This window comes from Arabidopsis thaliana, chromosome 4 (genome assembly GCF_000001735.4).
Source record: "Arabidopsis thaliana chromosome 4, partial sequence".
Taxonomy (NCBI): domain Eukaryota; kingdom Viridiplantae; phylum Streptophyta; class Magnoliopsida; order Brassicales; family Brassicaceae; genus Arabidopsis; species Arabidopsis thaliana.
Genome location: NC_003075.7, coordinates 13,379,983 through 13,393,346, shown reverse-complemented (window position 1 = coordinate 13,393,346; position 13,364 = coordinate 13,379,983). Strand labels below are relative to the sequence as shown.

General features: G+C 40.3%; 5 protein-coding genes and 1 long non-coding RNA gene across 15 annotated transcripts; 2 read left to right on the top strand and 4 right to left on the bottom strand.

Moving 5' to 3' along the window:
* Positions 1–81: 81 nt before the first annotated feature.
* Positions 82–2,593, bottom strand: FBA5 (Aldolase superfamily protein). Of its 3 annotated transcripts, none has more exons than NM_118786.3 (5): positions 1,953–2,003; positions 1,754–1,855; positions 1,421–1,674; positions 876–1,304; positions 240–775 (listed from the first exon to the last, which is right to left on the bottom strand). In NM_118786.3, the coding sequence occupies exons 2-5, from the start codon at positions 1,779–1,781 to the stop codon at positions 410–412; spliced, it is 1,077 nt and encodes a 358-aa protein (NP_194383.1). In that variant the 5' UTR covers positions 1,782–1,855; positions 1,953–2,003; the 3' UTR covers positions 240–409. The 3 variants fall into 3 exon arrangements, with proteins under 3 accessions (NP_001328708.1, NP_194383.1, NP_001031721.1); NM_001036644.2 differs by having other exon boundaries at positions 245–775; positions 1,754–1,861; positions 1,953–2,054; NM_001341809.1 differs by having other exon boundaries at positions 82–775; positions 1,754–2,593.
* On the bottom strand, positions 2,485–5,057 carry FBA7 (Aldolase superfamily protein). 4 transcript variants are annotated; one of them, NM_001341807.1, is made up of 6 exons: positions 4,644–4,999; positions 4,310–4,563; positions 3,749–4,177; positions 3,163–3,521; positions 2,743–2,817; positions 2,485–2,650 (listed from the first exon to the last, which is right to left on the bottom strand). In NM_001341807.1, exons 1-5 carry the CDS (start codon positions 4,669–4,671, stop codon positions 2,811–2,813), a joined length of 1,077 nt encoding a protein of 358 aa, NP_001329763.1. In that variant the 5' UTR covers positions 4,672–4,999; the 3' UTR covers positions 2,485–2,650; positions 2,743–2,810. The 4 variants fall into 4 exon arrangements, with proteins under 4 accessions (NP_001329763.1, NP_001329762.1, NP_194382.1 ...); NM_001341806.1 differs by having other exon boundaries at positions 2,626–2,650; positions 2,743–3,521; positions 4,310–5,057; NM_118785.4 differs by lacking the exons at positions 2,485–2,650; positions 2,743–2,817 and having other exon boundaries at positions 2,937–3,521.
* On the bottom strand, positions 4,985–11,660 carry UKL4 (uridine kinase-like 4). Of its 4 annotated transcripts, NM_001341804.1 has the most exons (16): positions 9,423–11,660; positions 9,241–9,314; positions 8,688–8,857; positions 8,494–8,585; positions 8,136–8,205; positions 7,692–7,804; positions 7,389–7,485; positions 7,134–7,213; positions 6,756–6,950; positions 6,587–6,670; positions 6,435–6,495; positions 6,254–6,314; positions 6,058–6,151; positions 5,914–5,986; positions 5,694–5,776; positions 5,057–5,576 (listed from the first exon to the last, which is right to left on the bottom strand). In NM_001341804.1, exons 3-16 carry the CDS (start codon positions 8,842–8,844, stop codon positions 5,427–5,429), a joined length of 1,410 nt encoding a protein of 469 aa, NP_001320072.1. In that variant the 5' UTR covers positions 8,845–8,857; positions 9,241–9,314; positions 9,423–11,660; the 3' UTR covers positions 5,057–5,426. The 4 variants fall into 4 exon arrangements, with proteins under 4 accessions (NP_567747.4, NP_849448.4, NP_001320072.1 ...); NM_118784.6 differs by lacking the exon at positions 9,423–11,660 and having other exon boundaries at positions 4,985–5,576; positions 9,183–9,410; NM_179117.5 differs by lacking the exon at positions 9,423–11,660 and having other exon boundaries at positions 4,985–5,576; positions 9,241–9,410.
* On the top strand, positions 9,706–11,633 carry CPSUFE (chloroplast sulfur E). Its single transcript, NM_118783.3, has one exon — positions 9,706–11,149. It carries the CDS (start codon positions 9,776–9,778, stop codon positions 10,889–10,891), a length of 1,116 nt encoding a protein of 371 aa, NP_194380.1. The 5' UTR covers positions 9,706–9,775; the 3' UTR covers positions 10,892–11,149.
* Positions 11,655–13,194, top strand: AT4G26488. 2 transcript variants are annotated; one of them, NR_142356.1, is made up of 2 exons: positions 11,661–12,242; positions 12,313–13,194. It is a non-coding gene; the product is annotated as an other RNA (long non-coding RNA). The 2 variants fall into 2 exon arrangements; NR_142357.1 differs by having other exon boundaries at positions 11,655–13,138.
* On the bottom strand, positions 11,907–12,938 carry AT4G26490 (Late embryogenesis abundant (LEA) hydroxyproline-rich glycoprotein family). Its single transcript, NM_118782.4, has one exon. The coding sequence runs from the start codon at positions 12,920–12,922 to the stop codon at positions 12,116–12,118; it is 807 nt and encodes a 268-aa protein (NP_194379.3). The 5' UTR covers positions 12,923–12,938; the 3' UTR covers positions 11,907–12,115.
* Positions 13,195–13,364: the final 170 nt, after the last annotated feature.

Genomic DNA, 13,364 nt, shown 5'->3' with positions numbered 1-13,364 from the left:
TAATCCATTTTGTAAGAGCATCCGCCTGATCCCTAATTCATGAACAATGTTATCAAAAATAGTTCAAAGATTTGGATTTATAACCAAACTAGTTTTAGATCATTCTTACAATTATAAAATATCAAGTAAAAATATCTCTCCTTCGGAAAATGACTTCTTTTTTTTGGTGATTAAGAAGAAGATAGACTTCCTTGTGGGACCCACTTAGGGGATATTACCGAACTTTTGAACGAACCGTTATGTCATGGCGCGAAAATATTATAGAAACCATCACAAAAAACACAACACAGTTTAAGAACATTACACAGACGCTAAACCAAATCGATAAAAATTTAAACAGTTAAACGCCTACGAAACATTTGACATATATTCAAATCGTATAAAAGGCGACACCCGTATTTAAACGCTCCTAATACTTGTATCCTTCCTCATACAAGCTCTCAGAGGCGGCCGAGTCACCAGAAGCCCCGCCGGTGTATTTCCCGAGGGTAGCGTCCGAGTTACCCTTGCACCTGGTCAGGAAAGTGGCCTGAGCTTTGGCTACATTCTCTGTCTTACCTGCCCAAGCCTTGAGAGTGCTTTGTTGGAGGGCTCGGCCAAATGAGAAAGTGAGAGTCCATGGCTTCAACACATCGAGCTTGTTCATTGCGTTCAGATTTAGTGTTGCTTCCTCTTCACTCTGTCCGCCTGAGAGGAACACGATTCCTGGAACTGCAGGTGGGACTGTGCGGCGCAGAGCAGTCACTGTGTATTCCGCTATCACTTCCGGTGCAACCTGTTAGAAATATAGTTTTAGAGTTATGTCTCTGTGATTCATTTGATTGTGGTTCCATAAGGAGTAGCATCAAACGATCTATAATCCTTAATTTCGTTACCTTTGGGCTGTCAGAGCCGGGAGTGACCATGTTCGGTTTAAGCAGAGTGCCTTCGAGGAGGACATGGTGGTCGTTCAAGGCCTTGTACACGGCAGCAAGAACGGTCTCGGTCACCGCTGCACATTTCTTGATGTCATGGCTCCCGTCGGTCAGTACCTCTGGCTCGACGATTGGGACGAGTCCATTCTCCTGGCAGATGATGGCATAGCGGGCTAGCCCCTTGGCGTTCTCTTGGATAGAGAGCTCGCTTGGCTCGGTGGCCCCAATCTTGAGGACTGCACGCCATTTTGCAAACCGAGCTCCTGCCTTGTAATACTCCTGGCAACGTGCACCAAGTGAATCTAGACCCTGAGTAGTGGTCTCGCCATTGGTTCCTGCTAGATCAACCACACCCTTGTCCACTTTGATTCCAGGGATAACTCCGTTTTCCTGATACAAAAAGGAATCAGAATCCAAATTGAAATAGTAAGTTCCATTTTGCAACTCTTGAACCCAATGATTAATGATTAAGACTAGTGCTGGAGTTTGGTTTTTCAGGGACGGACCATGAGGAGCTCAACGAAGGGTTTGCCATCCGTGGTTTTCTGGTAGAGGGTTTCCTCGAAGAGGATAACACCGGAGAGGCAAGGGAAAGTGCCAGGGGACGTGAAGAGGAGCTCACGGAGAGCTTGGCGGTTGGACTCAATGTTCTCAACATTGATGCTGGCGAATCGTTTCCCAATAGTTCCCGTGCTCTCGTCTGCTGCCAAAATGCCCTTTCCCGGTGTGGCAATGTACTTAGCCGTCTTTATCAGCTCATCTGAACACAGAAAGCGCATTAAAGAGAGAGAACCTAAGTTATTCAACAAGAAGAGTGCATGTTAAGTGTATGAATTTACCTGCGTATTTGCCGACAAAAGCAGACATGGTTGCTTTTTGGAGTGCAAGAGAGACGAGTTTTGCTGAAGAGGACGAGGATGCCAAGACAAAGCCTTAAGTACCTGCAACTATTGAGAATATATAGGTAATATCTACGAGGAATATACTATTAGAATTTGTCATACGTGTCAGAAGGAGAACCCGAGGAAATTTATCAACCTCGGATAAAGCAAATGGGTGATTGCTTCTACACAACCAAATGGCAACCAATGATCTCAGCTTTATCCCCAAAGTCTTGGATATGTGGAGAAGAGAAAGAGATAGGTACAAAACAAAAGCAGAGTGTATTGTATAGTACCTCTCACACACACTTCAACCACACGAGTGTGCAACCAAAACTTACAAACACAAGAGATATTTTAGATAATGAACCCAAATGTATTTTATTTTTTTTGCATTTTGTCATCATTGGCCCAGTGGCCATATACCTCCCACTAGGGAGAGAGAGACTAGGTTTGAACCTGGATTCATGAGATGACAACAGAGGTGGTGATGTTTTATGGAGTATCAAGGGTTCCAAGGATAATTCTATATGGTAAACTGAAAAACGTGTCCCGGGTTCGATCGACCCCTCACTTGGGCATTTATTAGTAAACAAAACTCTTCATAGTTTGTGTAGCCGTTGTAGTAGATAGGGTGATGAATCCATCAATAAAATGTAATGCAGGACATGGAAGGGACACCTAATGCTGCAGGACCACAGTGGCCTAGTCCTCGTCTGTGCCAAAATATCTGTCCCCAAACCCGCCCATACCAAGGAATAACACGAAACTCTTCGTCTAATCCATTATCGATTTCAGATGTCACTATCTTTATTTTTGGGAATTTTTTTGCAGACCACATGAACACCTTGAGGCCTGATTTCAACAAAGAAGAAAATATCTCAATCCAACTGCATTCTTGTGGATAAACATGGATAAGTAATCACAAGGGGTGTGTGTTAGCTTACTGAGACAAGGTTTAAAAATATGATGTTTCCCTCAAGTACGCCCATTGCTTATAAGAAGGTTGATAGCTTCAGCCGCTGTGTTTCCGGACAAGATCATATTCAATTTCAGTGTCATTAAGCACTTCAAGTGTGTTTGAATTGGCTAACAATGTGCACTAGAGCAAAGCGAAAAGAGGAGATATCTTGTAATATGTCCTTAACAATTTTTAGTTTTCTAAATTTATTCTCATACAATAAAAACATTATTATTAGCTTTTCAAAACGTGAATTTCACATGGATAGTTTGACAGTAACCGGAAAATAACAATTATTAGCAGTCTGCAAAATTGAACATTCAAACAGTTAAAACACACACGAAACATTAGATATCTACTCAAACCGCATCAAAGGCAAACGCCCGTTCTCAAAGGATCCTAGTACCTGTATCCTATCACAACCAAGTTCTCGAAAGCGGCCGAGTCACCAGAAGCCCAGCCGGTGTATTTCCCGAGGGTAGCGTCCTTGTTAGCCTTGCACCTGGTCAGGAACTTGGCCTGAGCTTTGGCTACGTTCTCGGGCTTACCGGCCCAAGCCTTGATAGCACTTTGCTGGAGGGCTCCGCCAAAAGAGAAAGTGAGCGTCCATGGCTTCAACACATCAAGCTTGTTCATTGCGTTTAGATTTAGTGTCGCTTGCTCTTCGCGCTGTATGCCTGAGAGGAACACGATTCCCGGAATAGCTGGTGGGACTGTGCGGCGCAGAGCAGTCACCGTGTATTCCGCAATTAGTTCCGGTGCAACCTGTAAGAAGAACTATTTTAGCGTTTTGTAGCAAATTAACGTTGCATTTCGAGGTATTGATGTCTCTGTGATTCATTTGATTGTGGTTACGTAAGGACCGGGCATGTAAATTTAAATAAAATAGCATCACACCGATACAGTTTGGTTGTGGTTTCAGTTTCAAAATATAAGACCAATAAAACAACGACTCCAAAACAAAACCGGATTGCAACATCTAGTTTGGATACCTTTGGGCTGTCGGAGCCGGGAGTGACCATGTTAGGTTTAAGCAGAGTGCCTTCGAGGAGGACATGGTGGTAGTTCAAGGCCTTGAACACGGCAGCAAGAACCGTCTCAGTCACCGCCGCACATTTCTTGATGTCGTGGCTCCCACCTGTCAGCACCTCTGGCTCGACGATCGGGACAAGTCCATTCTCCTGGCAGATGATGGCATAGCGGGCTAGCACCCTGGCGTCCTCTTGGATGGAGAGAACGCTTGGCTCGGTGGCCCCAATCTTGAAGAATGCACGCCATTTAGCAAACCGGGCTCCTGCCTCGTAATACTGCTGACACCGTGCACCAAGCGAGTCTAGACCTTGAGTAGTGGTCTCGCCGTTGGTCCCTGCTAGATCAACCAAACCCTTGTCCACTTTGATTCCGGGGATAACACCGTTCTCCTGATCCAAAGAAAAATCAGATCCAAACTGAAACAGTAAGTTCCATTTGGGTCATGTCAAGAGCTTCAACTCTGCAACTCTTGGACCCAATGACTAAGACTAGAGCTGGAGTTTGCTTTTTCCGAGACGGACCATGAGGAGATCGACGAAGGGTTTGCCATCAGAGGTTTTCTGGTAGAGGGTTTCCTCGAAGAGTATAACACCAGAGAGGCAAGGGTAACTGCCAGGGGAAGTGAAGAGGAGCTCACGGTAAGCTTGGCGGTTGGACTCAGTGTTCTCAACATTGATTCCGGCGAATCGTTTCCCAATGGTTTCTGTGCTCTCATCTGCCGCCAAAATGCCCCTTCCCGGCGTTGCAATGTACTTGGCCGTCTTGATCAGCTCATCTGAACTCAGAAAGCACATAAAATGGAGAACTGAAGATTACTGGAACACGAAGAGAAGAGTGCATATTAAGTGTACTTACCTTCGTATTTGCTGACAAAAGCAGACATGGTAATAATTCTTCCAAGACAGATGAGTTCCTGCTGAAGAGGACGAGGATGCCAAGACAAAGGCCTTTAGGGTAATATTTTCTAGGAATGCAGTTAGAAAGGAGAGCCCGAGGAATGATTGCTTCGACACTACCAAATGCTAGCCAAGGATACCAGCATTATCTCCAAAGTCTTGGATATGTGGAGGAGAACGAGCAGAGTATTTTCTATAATACCTCTCTCACACTTCAACCAACATAAGTCACCACCAAACTTAGATATATTGGACATTGAAGCCAAATATAATTTTCTTTCCTTTTGTCATAATTGGGCCGTTCATATACCTCCCACTTGGGAGAGAGAGAGACCAGGTCCGAACCTGAATTCATGAGATGACAACAGAGGTGGTGCAACCATTGGCCCACATGTTCCTTTCGAAGCCAAATGTATTATGCTTATGGAGTATCAAGGGTTCCAAGGATATTTATATATGGTACACAAGAGTTGTAGATGAATTATCAAGAGTTCCAAGGGTAATTATATATGGTACACCGAATCCCAAGTCCCGGGATCGATCAACCCCTCACTTGGGCATTTATAAGTAAACAAAACTGTTCCCAACACCTTGAGGGGGTTTAAATGGGAAAACCAACAAAGTTAAAGGTGATTCCTTTGATAGTTTGTGTAGCCGTTGTAGAGAATAGGATGGTGAATGCATCAGTAAACTGCTATGCAGGACATGGATGGGACAACTAATGCTGCAGGAACACAGTGGCCTAGTCATCGTCTGTGCCAAAATATCTGTCCCCAAACTCCCCCATACCAGGAATAACACGAAACTCTTCGTTTAACCCATTATCGATTTCAGATGTCACTATCTTTATTCTTGGGAATTTTTTGCAGACCACATGAACACCTTGAGGTGCCTGATTGAACAAAGAAAAAAAATATCTCAATCCAGCTGCATTCTTGTGGATAAACATGGATAAGGAGTAATCACAAGGGGTGTATAAATGATACGCAAAGGGTGTGTGTTAGCTTACTGAGATAAGGTTTAGAAATATGATGTTTCCCTCAGGTACGCCCTTGCTTATAAGGAGGTTGATAGCTTCAACCGCTGAGTTTCCTGACAAGATGTATAATTTCAGTGTCACTAGGCACTTCAAGTGTGTTGAATTGGCTAACAAATGTGTATTACAGCAAAGAGAAATATGAAATAAAATGTTTTCAGTAAAAAGTGATGAAGAAAGACGGGTTAATTACCTGTCCCGAGAATAGGATCCAACAATAGGACATGCCTCTCTGAGATATCATTTGGCAATTTCTCATAAACAAGCTGCACAGTGATACAGACATCAACAGTGATGAAACAGAACACCTGGAATGAAATAGGAGTGACTCGTTTACCTGTTGACCATTGTCACCTTCTCTGTGAATTAGGATCTTCCCGATCTTGATACCTTTGCAACATGCTCGTAACGCATTCTCCATGCTCTCACCACTAGCATTATTTCAAAACACCATCAAGTTGGTGAGAGAGTGGGATATGAAAGGATGGGGAAGTTCCTATTGTATAAACTAAAGCTAAGATATAGGAAAGTACCTCCTAATCACCGAGACACCACATAACCGTTTACAGAAATCCACACCAGAATACACACATCCTGAGACAGGTAACCGGGATATCTATGACCTATTAGTCACGAGTTTAACCTCTAAATATATACATAATAATCTTGTGAATTCACGAACAACACTGCAAAAACAAAAATCACCAAGCTTACCGGTTGGAGTAATCACTTGCTTTTCAGTAAAAGGCAGATGTCCAAGACCATGTTCTACAACCTGATAAATATAAGAAAAAAACTCAGACAACAGAAATGAGACGTGATAGGAGAATTTGGTCAGCCATTTAAATGAGCTTTAATAATCCTACCAGCCTAATCAATCGATCAGAATAGAAGACAAAATCATGTTTGGTTGTCTGAGAATCTCGTATAAGGGTGTGCATCCCTCTTATCTGCAAGAGAAATCAATTTTCTGGATCTTGTTTGGTAGTTAAGAGAATGTTACTCGTATGTAGATGAGATTGATATATCAATTACCTGAAATGTCGAGTGTATAACGTAGAGATTAGGATATATTTTACAGAGATCATGTTGACCCAGCTTGGTGCAAATATGTTGCACAATTAAGTCAATAGCTACATGATTATCCCCACCACGAGGGATTATAATATCTGCATATTTCTTCGTTGGAAGAATGAAGTCATCAAAAGCAGGCTTCACAAACTTTGAGTACTGCATCAAAAGGTTGACATCATATAAAATATGGGTAGAAACATATAGATTTGAAAACGCCGAACTAATATGAGAAAAAAACATACAGATCAGAGCAATGTAATATTTAAAATGCAAGAGGTAAACCATTTCTTGTTGTTCTTGATGATAATATATACAGTAACAATACTAAGACGGGCTAACCTGGTCAAGTACTGTGCCGATATCTCTACCATTCTCGACAGTATCTCTTTTTATCCTTCTTGCCAAACGAACGTCAGCATCTACGCAGAAAACAAAATAAGCAATGTGAAACAGCAAAATCTTAAAGCATAAGAAGTTGTTCCATCATGTGAAATTTTGTAGAAAAAAAAAGCCAAGTGAATCTACAAAAGGGAAATGGAATGTAGTCGAAACAAGAGTTTACAATAATTATAACGGGAAGAGGCAACAAATTACCTGTGCAAACAAAAATCTTCATGTTCATCAACTTTCGGACGCGTGGATCATGGAACAAAAGTATCCCTTCAAGAATTATTACATCTGTAGGATTTACCTGCAGAATGTTTTTCAAAATCCTAGCATCAAATAAGATTAAATTGATCTCCCCTTAAATCCCCAACCAGATAAAAGCCAGTGGTGACATCTAAGAAATTGCTATTGTTACAGAAAGAGGCAGTGAGAAAATGAAAAAGGAATCTCAAATTTATAAACATCAAGTAACAATATGATAATGAGTGATGCTGAGAGGGAAGGTGGTACCCTTCTGAAAACACTGCTCCTGTAAGTTTTAAAATCATATTTTGGAATATCTACAGCTTGCCCTTGCCTCAATTTCTCCATACAAGACAATAAATGCTCTGTGTCAAATGCGTCTACAGAAACAACAACAATTCATTAGAATCCTGGATAAAAAGAAATTAACGGTGGATGACAAAGAGTAATGCACAAGACTTTTTCTCATAACTCCCAGCAACTAGTAATGTGCTGTCAGGGATGAAATTGCTTTAATAAAAGAGAATACATCAATTAGTAAGATATCACTGAATAATATGGCTGTTAGTTATGCCTTAATTATCCCAAAGAAGTATTATAAAAAAAAAAAAAATGGCCAAAGAAGCTAGGAAAGATTTTTTACTCCTGATGACACTATGTATTGACAAGAGTAGATTACAGAAAGCAATTACACTCCAAATATATTCTCACCTGGATGATCAAAGTTGTATTCATGAACTCTAGCAAGTTCTTCTTCAGTCAGATTATGATAGAACGAGTCCTGCCAAAAATCATTATCATAGGATATTAAGTCGAGCAATTTGTGGTTTATCATGATGCCAAAGGAATTTGAGAATTAGATAAATAGACTGACATAAATATCTAAACAATGGTGACAAGGTTGAACAATGTTAAACTTCAGCCATATATAAGTTATTAGCTGGTAATATTCTCCTTTTAGATCTCTAAATTGTGTGGAATTCAATTGACTTCATATACATTCGAAACACAAATCAAACCGGTGGTTATCACTTAGCTCTATGAAACTTTATTAGCAAAACAAAATTACCAGGTTAATAAGTACAACACGCTGATCGTGCAGTTGCTGGATTATCATATCACAAACAGTAGTCTTTCCCGATGCTGCGCCTCCAGCAACACCTAACCAATTCAAGTCACAACATATCAATCAAGACCATTCGTCAAGCTTTTTTTATCCACGACCATATATTAATCAAAAATGAAAGCAAAAGCAGAACTCACCTATTACAAAAGGCTGTCTTTGGATATCTTCTGATGCAGAAGTGGTTTCCTTAAGTGCACTTGGTTCCAACCCATTCATGTGCCCATTCACGTGTAAACCAGAAAAATGTGCCCGCGAGGCAGCTTCGATCATGTCAACAACGGACTTAGAACCCATCCCGACGACAATTCTGGACATTGTACATTGGTAAAATAACTTAAATCTTTATCACAATCATGCATAAGCAAACACAATACAAGGAATCTTACAACTTCATCTAGATTCTAAACAACAATGTGAATCAAATCCAACTTTATCCAGCAAAACAGAGAAGAAAAGAGTGAAAAATTTCAGCTGCAACCAAAAACTGTAAATCCAAACTCTTTTGATAACCATAGATCAACAAATGCGAGAACAATCCAAAAGAAACAAAACCCTCAAGTTATAACATTTAATCAAACATGGAAGAACCAGAAGAGCAATGATCGATCATCTCGAGGTGAAATCGTACTTACATGAAAAAACAGATCGTTCAAAAGAGATAAGTCGTAAAAATGAGATTTTTAAAATTACCCAGATTCAGTTTTGCTCTCAAGGATCTAAGGAAAGCCTCAAATCAGAAAAAAAAACGGAGATGCAGTTTCTTTCTGTGGAAGTAGACAGAAACAATAGAATCTCAGATAAGAAAGGGACAGTTTTTTAATTTGATTAAATTTGATAAAAGTGTTTTTATTTAATTTAATTTAATTGCTTACATTGGTAAAAGCTGGATTCGGACATGATTGATTTGATATATAATAATGGCGGACGTGTTTGAGGTGACGAACGCAAGAGAACGAAGAACCAGGAAGACGATGCTTCAAAACAAAACAAAAAAAATCTAGATATCTTTTTCTTTTCCTTATTTATGAAAAGAGTCGTATACTTTCTAATTATTCATAATCAACCCCACAATTGATTTTACATCTAATTTTTGGATTTTGGTACATTCCCGGTTTAATTCCCGGTTACTACCTAATTGGCGGTATTGGTTTTTGACTCAGAAAAAGTGAAGAAGGAGAGCTTTCATCATCATCTCAGTCTCTCTCGAAGTTTCAAGTTCGCGACTATGGCAGCAGCGATGTCTTCTTCTTGTTGCGCTTCCTCGCTTCGTTTAATCCCATTCAAACGGACCTTGTTTTCTTCAATCCATTATCCGGCCAAAACCCTTCTTCTACGACCACTAAAACCGTCGGAAGTTCCTTCCTTTCGCCGGACGATCATCACTTTCCAGAAAATTTCAACCGGGATTGTTCCTCCACCATCGGCTTCATCATCTCCGTCGAGCTATGGAGACCTTCAACCAATCGAAGAGCTTCCACCGAAGCTACAAGAGATCGTCAAGCTTTTCCAATCGGTACAAGAGCCAAAGGCTAAATACGAGCAGCTTATGTTCTACGGGAAGAATCTGACACCTCTCGATTCTCAATTCAAGACGAGGGAGAATAAAGTAGAAGGATGTGTTTCTCAGGTTTGGGTTAGGGCTTTCTTTGATGAGGAACGTAATGTTGTGTATGAAGCTGATTCTGATTCGGTTCTCACTAAAGGGTTAGCTGCTCTATTAGTCAAGGGTTTATCTGGAAGACCTGTCCCTGAGATTTTGAGGATAACACCTGATTTCGCTGTTCTTCTCGGGTTGCAGCAGAGTCTGTCTCCTTCTAGAAACAATGGATTACTTAATATGCTTAAGCTGATGCAGAAAAAGGCTCTTCATTTGGAAGTCAAAGGTGAGGAAGATTCAAGTTCTGGAGAGAGTTCAGAATCCAGCTTTGTGTCTATTCCTGAGACTAAGGACGAAGCTAATGTTCCGGAGGTGGATTTGGAGTCTAAACCTGATCTAGTTGAGGATTTGGGAACAGAAAAGATTGATGATTCTGAGAGTGGGTCAAATGTTGTTGCTTTAGGGAGTAGAGGGATGAGGATAAGAGAGAAATTGGAGAAGGAGCTAGATCCTGTTGAGTTAGAAGTTGAAGATGTTTCTTACCAGCACGCAGGACATGCCGCTGTTAGAGGTAGTGCTGGTGATGATGGGGAAACACATTTCAACTTGCGAATCGTTTCGGATGCTTTCCAAGGTAAAAGCTTGGTCAAGAGACATAGGCTGATATATGACTTGTTGCAAGATGAGTTGAAGAGCGGGTTACATGCTCTCTCTATTGTGGCAAAGACTCCTGCTGAGGTTTGAGGGTGTAACATTGGAAGAAGTCAGGTCCTGATTCTTTTACTTCTTTTGGTCCATTTGCTTTGGATATTGTTCTCTGGACCTTCTAATAATGTTAAGAGCTCGATCAGGATTGTGTTAAATGAGAGATAGATATTGAAGGATATAAATAATGTTTTCGCCAATCGCCACATGATTCACCATTTTCAAACTGATTTCCCTTTATCTTATGAGGGTCAAGGTCTTTTTTGTTTTGATATGGTTTCCTGATATTAAGTTTTGTACCTACGCTTTGAGAGATGAATAGAGAGAATGCTCAAGGTTGTTGTCCATTTGGCTAAGTTTGAATCGTTAGAAAGATCACAGCACCTAGGGAAAGCGAAAAAGGAATTTGGGGAGAAAAATGGTACTATATTCATGCCACCATTAGACATGCGAAGTTTCTTGTTCATTTTTTAATTCTTCTAGAATCTAGATACTCAAAGTTGGTATTGTCTAATCAAGTGATGCAAGTTGGTTTGAGGGACTACAGAAAAAAAGAAAGAGATTTGGTTGCTTTACTTCTTTCTGATAAAATAAGTAAAAAATGTGAAAGGAGTTTCAGATGATCCCTGTTTCAGTCTACCGTTAGACATGTGATGTTTCTTAAAGCCCCATTAGCTGAGACTTGTGGGGTTTTATATACAATCAGCTTTACATACCTGTCTAGTGAAACCAGCTGTGGTTTTAGCCAACCAATTTCTGCAACTTTTCTTTCCTGAGACCATTGTATCTTTTTTTTTTTTTTTTTTTTGATCAAAGTTGAGATTTTGAATATTAAAATCCTCTGTGTTGGTATATGCTAAAAAATGGTTAAGCTTCTTCTTGTGTGTTTTACTGATTTTGATTACTTTAAGTCCTAAAGGGAACCAACATAGGCATCTAATGCTTGTACCTCTTTTGCTTTTGGTCTTAATTCTTTTCTCTGGTGGTTCAGGTATGTTGAACTGTATTAAAATACAACATTGGTCTTGGCACTGTGTCTTGTGGATCAATTATGGATCTGCTTCATAGAAAGATAATATCTTTCCAGTTTCTTTATCTTGGAAATAGTACAAACTCCGATCTCGGTTCTTGGATAGAGTTCACTAGGTCTTTTTCTTTTATACAAGTTGTGGGTAAGCAAATAGAAATATAGTTGAATAAACATGCCAAAGCTAAAGACTTTGAAGATGACTACTGACTCAGAGAACTGTACCGTATTCTTTTTCATTTCTTCGTCGTGCAATTACGAGAAATCAGGATTCCGGTTGGTGGACCGGTCATCTGAAGTTGGCACCTCCCGTGCAGCTGATAAGAGTAATGAATCATTCCAAAATGAGCTTTGACTTTGAAGGTACCTCTAATCTCATATTCTATCTTGTTGTTTTCCAGCTGTCTCCTGAGTTCCACCGCGTGGTTTACAGGCAAGCCTACCAAACTAGAGATCAAACGGATTGGTTCCAACCTCGTCTCATGCTTTTTCTGCAAGAATGGCTGGACCACTTGCGCTGCAATCAATCTATTGAAGAAGAAGAGCTCAATCCGAAGCTTCTCAAACTTCACTTCTATCTTCTTATTAGGGTTAGTGAAATTCACCAGCATGGACAAATCGCCGTTGAAAAACTCCGGCGTGTCGAAGTAGATCGTGTGTAGGTTTGCGTTTGGGATGTCGAAAACAGGTATTCTTGGTCTAATCGCAAGAAACACTATCAAAGTGGCAATCGCAAAAAAGATAAGCAAAAGGCTGAACACAAAACAGAAACCGGCAACACACCATATCCAGAGACTGGTCCTGCTACTCCTTGGCTGACGGAGAATCACCCTATCTTTCCTCGGCTCTGCATCAAGACCGTTGAATCTAACCGTTGCTGGCTTTGTTAAGACCATTTGGCCAACTGGTGTGGATTGTGTGCTCTGTGGTGTTCTCCATGGTGTGGTTCTTGGAGTATACCATACAGACGATGGTGTTTCCCATGATGGCGTTTCGGGCGGTTGCAACTGCGGTGGAGGAGGAAGATGAGGTAGATTTGGCATGAGTTATGTGATCAATGAAAGGAAAATTGGAAATGTGTAATGGTTATGGATTAAATAGGAAAATAACAGAACTTTTGTTTTTTGTTGTGTGTAAAAAAGGGAAAGCGAGAGTTTGGGCAAAAGAAGAGAGCTTTTGCATAATGGGGTTTGGTTTTTGTAATGAGTGGGACCATGCGTGTCGTTTTGAAGAACTAGTAAAGCAAATCTCGGTGGATTAAAGTTTGAAAACTACATGCGTTTTCGTTTAATATTCCTTCTTCTTAACAAGTGGCTTTTCCTAATTAAATCTGAGATAAAAGGTTTTGATTGATTACAGGGGACAGATACTTGTTAATTGAACAAACTTAAAAGTCTTATGTATTTTAGGAAAAGGATATAAAAATTAGTATACCATTAAAAAATATTTCAATATAGGACTTATTTGACATTTTAAGAATAAAAA